The sequence below is a fragment of the Gallus gallus genome, unplaced genomic scaffold (genome assembly GCF_016699485.2).
Source record: "Gallus gallus isolate bGalGal1 unplaced genomic scaffold, bGalGal1.mat.broiler.GRCg7b scaffold_125, whole genome shotgun sequence".
Classification (NCBI taxonomy): domain Eukaryota; kingdom Metazoa; phylum Chordata; class Aves; order Galliformes; family Phasianidae; genus Gallus; species Gallus gallus.
Genome location: NW_024096077.1, coordinates 5,912 through 12,419, shown reverse-complemented (window position 1 = coordinate 12,419; position 6,508 = coordinate 5,912). Strand labels below are relative to the sequence as shown.

Here is a 6,508-nt window from a genome sequence, read left to right as displayed (position 1 = left end):
GGGGACACCATGGGGACCCCATAAGAGATGGGGTCATCATAGGGATGGGGACACCATGGGGACCCCATCAGGGATGGGGACATTATAGGGAGGGGGCACCATGGAGGCAGGGACACCATGGGGACAACATGGGGACCACATAAGGGATGGGGTCATCATAGGGATGGAGGAACCATGAGGACCCCATATGGGATGGGGTCATCATAGGGATGGGGACACCATGGGGACCCCATAAGGGATGGGGGAACCATGGAGATGGGGACACCATGGGGACCCCATAAGGGATGGGGTCATCGTAGGGATGGGGGAACCATGGGGACCCCATAAGGGATGGTGTTGTCATAGGGATGGGGACACCATGGGGACCCCATAAGGGACAGGGTCATCATAGGGAGGGGGGCACTATGGGGACCCCATAAGAGATGGGGTCATCATAGGGATGGGGACACCATGGGGACCCCATAAGGGATGGGGTTGTCATAGGGATGGGGACACCATGGGGACCCCATAAGGGATGGGGGAACCATGGAGATGGGGACACCATGGGGACCCCATAAGGGATGGGGGAACCATGGGGACACCATGAGAACATCATAGGGACCCCATAGGGATGGGGACACCATGGGGACCCCATAAGGGATGGGGTCGTCGTAGGGTTGGGGGAACCATGGGGACACCATAGGGATGGGGACATTATAGGGATGGGGGAACCATGGGGACCCTACAAGGGATGGGGTCATCATAGGGATGGGGACACCATGGGGACACCATAAGGATGGGGACATTATAGGGAGGGGGGCACCATGGAGGTGGGGACACCATGGGGACACCATGGGGATCCCATAAGGGATGGGAACACCATGGGGACACCATGAAGACATTATAGGGACCCCATAGGGATGGGGACCCCGTGGAGATGATGGGGACACCATAGGGGCATCATAAGGGATGGGGACACCGTGGGGACAGCATGGGGACCCTATAAGGGATGGGGAAACCATGGAGATGGGGACACCATGGGGACAGCATGGGGACCCCATAAGGGATGGGGTCATCATAGGGATGGGGGAGCCATGGGGACCCCATAGAGGATGGGGTCATCATAGGGATGGGGACAGCATAGGGACCCCATAAGGGATGGGGTCATCATAGGGACGGAGACACTATAGGGACACCATAAGGGATGGGGACATTATAGGGAGGGGGGCACCATGGAGGCAGGGACACCATGGGGACCCCATGGGGACTCCATAAGGAATGGGGTCATCATAGGGATGGGGACACCACAGGGACCCCATAGGGATGGGGTTGTCATAGGGATGGGGACAATATGGGGACCCCATAAGGGATGGGAACACCATGGAGATGATGGGGACACCATGGGAACCTCATAAGGGGTGGGGTCATCAAAGGGATGGGGACAGCATGGGGGCCCCATAAGGGATGGGGGAACCATGGGGACCCCATAAGGGATGGAAATGCCATGGGGACACCATGAGAACATCATAGGGACCCCATAGGGATGGGGACAGCATGGGGACCCCATAAGGGATGGGGTCATCGTAGGGATGGGGACAGCATAGGGACCCCATAAGAGATGGGGACATTATAGGGAGGGGGGCACTATGGGGACCCCATAAGAGATGGGGGCATCATAGGGATGGGGACACCATGGGAACCCCATAAGGGATGGGGTCATCATAGGGATGGAGACACTATAGGGACACCATAAGAGATGGGGACATTATAGGGAGGGGGGCACTATGGGGATCCCATAAGGGATGGGGACACCATGGGGACACCATGAAGACATTATAGGGATCCCATAGGGATGGGGGCACCGTGGAGATGGGGACACCATGGGGACAGCATGGGGACCCCATAGGGATGGGATCATCATAGGGATGGGGACACCATGGGAACCCCATAAGGGATGGGGTCATCGTAGGGATGGGGGAACCATGGGGACACCATGAGAACATCATAGGGACCCCATAGGGATGGGGACAGCATGGGGACCCCATAAGGGATGGGGACACCATGGAGATGATGGGGACACCGTGGGGACCCCATAGGGACACCTTCCCCCCCATGGGGACAGCAGATGTCACCGGGCCCTATGGGGACACTGCGGTGACCCCATATCCCTCTGCCATGGGACCAACAGGACCACATGTGTGCCCCCCCGCCCCCCTCCCAACCCTTCCCCCCATCTCCATGGGGGTTCCCATGGCAATTAATCCCCTCGGGGCTTAATGGCAATTAGCGGAGGCTATTAACGAGCTGGGGGATGGGACAGGAAGGGGGGGCGGGGGGACACATTTGTCCCCTCCCCGCCACCACCGCAACCGCTTCCTTCTCCCCTCCCCCCCTTCCCCCCATTTGGGTTCCTGTTTTCTTTTTTTTGGGGGGGGGGGGGGGGCAAAGGATTATGGGTAATATTGGGGAGGGGGGGGTCAGAGCCCATGGGGGGGGGGGGGTGGGGGGACAGGGGGTAAATGATGGGGATAGGGGATGTAGGAGGGGGCGAAGGATGGGGATGGGGAGCAAAGATTGGGGACGGGGGGCAGAAATTGGGGATGGGGGGGCAAAAGTTGGGGATGGGGGGCGGAAGTTGGGGATGGGGGGGCAGAAATTGGGGATGGGGGGGCGGAAATTGGGGATGGGGGGGCGGAAATTGGGGATAGGGGGCAAAAGTTGGGGATGGGGGGCGGAAATTGGGGATGGGGGGGTAGAAATTGGGGAACAGGGGGGCAGAAATTGGGGATACAGAGCGCAGAAAGGGGCAGAGGATGGGGATATGGGGCAAAGGGTGCGGATGTGGGTCACGGAAGGGGTCAAAGGATGGGGACAGAGGGCAAAGATTGCGGGCAGGGGGCAAAGATTGGGGTCAGGGGACATGGGAGGGGGTAAAGGATGGGGATATGGGGCAAAGGATGGGGAAAGGGGGCAAAAACAGGGGGCAGGGGGGCAAAAATGGGGGACATGGGGCAAAGGATGGGGATGTGGGGCACGGAAGGGGTAAAGGATGGGGAAAGGGGGCACAGGTTGGGGATGGGGGCAAAAATGGGGGGCAGGGGGGCACGGAAGGGGGTAAAGAATGGGGAGGGGGGACAAAGGTTGGGGATAGGGGGCAAAAATTGGGTGCAGGGGGGCAAAAATGGGGGGCAGAGGGGCAAAAATGGTTGACGGGGGGGCACGGAAGGGGGCAAAGGTTGGGGACATGGGGCACAGATGAAGGTACACTGCAGGGACAGGGGGGACACGGGGGGTCCTCGGAGGGGATGGGGGGGGGACACGAAGGGGGGAGGGGATATGGGGGGGCATGGGGGGGATGGGGGATATGGGGGGGCACGGGGGGGGTCGCGGTGACTCACCTTCTTGCGGTGGGGGTCATTCTTGGCCAGGCAGGAGCGGGGCAGGGCCAGGTACCCCCCGATGACCTGGATCTCCTCGGCCGTGGGGTAACGCTTCTTGGGGGGCCCCGGGTTGGGGACGGGAGGGGTCGGTGGTGGAACCGCTGGGGACCCCCCCTCGGAGCCCACCCCCCGCCTGGGCCTCACGGTGATGGTGTTCCCGCTGCGGCGTTGGAGGGCCGGGTGGGCCAGGGGGGGGGGGCCCGGCGTCGCGGCGGGGAGCCCCACGCATGGCCGCCGCCCCACTGGACCCCCCTGGGGGTGGGCCGTCCCCGGGGCCGCCCTGGGAACGCCCCTGGGTGGGGGACGCCGAGGGTGGCACCGCGGTGGGAGGAGGTGGCGGTGCGGGTGACGGTGACGTCGGCGTCGGGGGCGGTGCGGATGCTGGGGGGGCCGTGGTTGGCGGTGACGTGGTTGGCGGTGTCATGGCTGACGGTGACGTGGTTGGCGGTGATGTGGTCGTTGGTGGCATCTTGGCCACCGTTGGTGACGCGGTTGGCGGTGTCATGGCTGACGGTGACGCGGTTGGCGGTGTCATGGCTGACGGTGACGCGGTTGGCGGTGATGTGGTCGTTGGTGGCATTTTGGCCATCGTTGGTGACGTGGTTGGCGGTGTCATGGCTGACGGTGACACAGTTGGCAGTGTCATGGCTGACGGTGACGCGGTTGGCGGTGTCATGGCTGACGGTGACGTGGTTGGCGGTGATGTGGTCGTTGGTGGCATCTTGGCCACCGTTGGTGATGTGGTTGGCGGTGTCATGGCTGACGGTGACGTGGTTGGCGGTGTCATGGCTGACGGTGACGCGGTTGGCGGTGATGTGGTCATTGGTGGCATCTTGGCCATCGTTGGTGACGCAGTTGGCGGTGTCATGGCTGACAGTGACGTGGTTGGCGGTGTCATGGCTGACGGTGACGCGGTTGGCGGTGTCATGGCTGACGGTGACGTGGTTGGCGGTGATGTGGTTGTTGGTGGCATCTTGGCCATCGTTGGTGACGTGGTTGGCGGTGTCATGGCTGACGGTGACACAGTTGGCGGTGTCATGGCTGACGGTGACGCAGTTGGCGGTGATGTGGTTGTTGGTGGCATCTTGGCCACCGTTGGTGATGTGGTTGGCGGTGTCATGGCTGACGGTGACGCGGTTGGCGGTGTCATGGCTGACGGTGACACGGTTGGCGGTGTCATGGCTGACGGTGACGCGGTTGGCGGTGATGTGGTCATTGGTGGCATCTTGGCCATCGTTGGTGACGTGGTTGGCGGTGTCATGGCTGACAGTGACGCGGTTGGCGGTGTCATGGCTGACGGTGACACAGTTGGCGGTGTCATGGCTGACGGTGACGCAGTTGACATCGTCACAGTCGACGGCGTCACGGCCGTTGACGCCACCACGGCCGCCATTGACGTCGCAGTTGACGTCGTCACCGTCGTCACCGTCGTCACCGTCGTCACCGTCACCGTGGCCATCATGGCGGCCGCGGATGACGACGGTGACGCGGTAGACGGCGCCCCAGTCCTCGTTGGCACCGCGGCCACCGTCGGTGTCCCGCTCGACGCCGTCACCGTCACGGGGGGCATTTTGCCCCCCGAAGCCCTCGTGACCCCCGGGGGTGTCACCGCGGTCCCCACACCCTCACGGCCACCAACCGTCCCCCCCCGCCCCCCCTCGGCTGCCCCCTGTCCCTTCCAGCCCCTCACCATCCCCCTGACCGCCCCGCGGCCCTCAGCTGCCCCCGAGCTCCTGGGGGGGCTTTGGCCATCGTTTGCCCCCGGGATGGCGGCCGACCCGTCTCCTTTACCCCCCCGACACCCCTCGGTTGCCCCCCGCCCCTCTTTTGGGGTCTTCCCGGACCCCCACCCTTTGGCCGTCACCAGGCCCTTCACCACCCCCCTCGTCTCAGCTGTCCCCACATCCTTCGCCGTCCCCGGCTTGGTGGCCACCCCATGTCCCTTCCCGTGGCCCTCCCCCCCCTGCGGACCCTCCGTTGCCCCCAACCCATCAACCGACCCTCTTCCCCCACCCGTCCCACCACCCTCCGTCCCCACCCCCTCTCTGTCACCTCCCGTTGTCCCCTCGGTGGCCCCCAACCCCTCACCCAACCGTTGGCCAACATCACCCAACCTCCCACCCTCCCCCACCCCATCATTGCCCCCCATCCCCTCCCCATCCCCTTGGGGACCCAACCCAATGGCTGACCGACCCTTCCCCACCCCATCACCGCCCCCCATCCCCTCCCCATCCCCTTGGGGACCCGACCCAATGGCTGACCGACCCTTCCCCACCCCATCACTGCCCCCCATCCCCTCCCCATCCCCTTGGGGACCCAACCCAATGGCTGACCGACCCTTCCCCACCCCATCCTGTTGAGGACCCAACCCAACCGTTGGCCAACCCTTCCCCACCCCATCCCCATCCCGTTGAGGACCCAGCCCAATGGCTGACCGACCCTTCCCCACCCCATCACCGCCCCCCATCCCCTCCCCATCCCGTTGAGGACCCAACCCAACCGTTGACCAACCCTTCCCCACCCCATCACCGCCCCCCATCCCCTCCCCATCCCCTTGAGGACCCGACCCAATGGCTGACCGACCCTTCCCCACCCCATCACCGCCCCCCATCCCCTCCCCATCCCCTTGAGGACCCAACCCAATGACTGACCGACCCTTCCCCTCCCCATCCCGTTGAGGACCCAACCCAACCGTTGGCCAACCCTTCCCCACCCCATCACCGCCCCCCATCCCCTCCCCATCCCCTTGAGGACCCGACCCAATGGCTGACCGACCCTTCCCCACCCCATCCCCTTGGGTACACCGCTGCCCCCCCCCCCTTGTCGGGGGGCTCTCGGGGAGCCCCTCAGTGCTGAGCGACCGGGCCGGGGGTGTCCTTGGGGCGAAACGACTCAGCAGACGACTGACCCGACCCCGTGGGGCTTCGGTGGTACCGCAGCTCTCCAAACCTTCAGCGCTACGGCTCAACCCCTGGCTCAACGTCACCGGGGGTGACGACCCCATTGGAGGACCCCCCCCCCCCGGCCCCCGCTTTTGCCCGGCGCCTTTCCAACAGTTCCCTTTTCCATGGGGGTAATTGGGCCGCCCG

The 6,508-nt window shown here is 64.0% G+C and overlaps 1 protein-coding gene across 1 annotated transcript; it reads right to left on the bottom strand.

Moving 5' to 3' along the window:
* Positions 1 to 3,422: 3,422 nt before the first annotated feature.
* On the bottom strand, positions 3,423 to 5,043 carry LOC121108963 (protein PFC0760c-like; the record flags this gene model as incomplete). The annotated part of the gene is made up of 2 exons (XM_040657324.2): positions 3,423 to 4,202; positions 4,233 to 5,043. Coding segments are annotated over 2 exons (1,454 nt in total), but the record flags the coding sequence as incomplete, so codon positions are not given.
* Between the last annotated feature and the right edge of the window lie 1,465 nt (positions 5,044 to 6,508).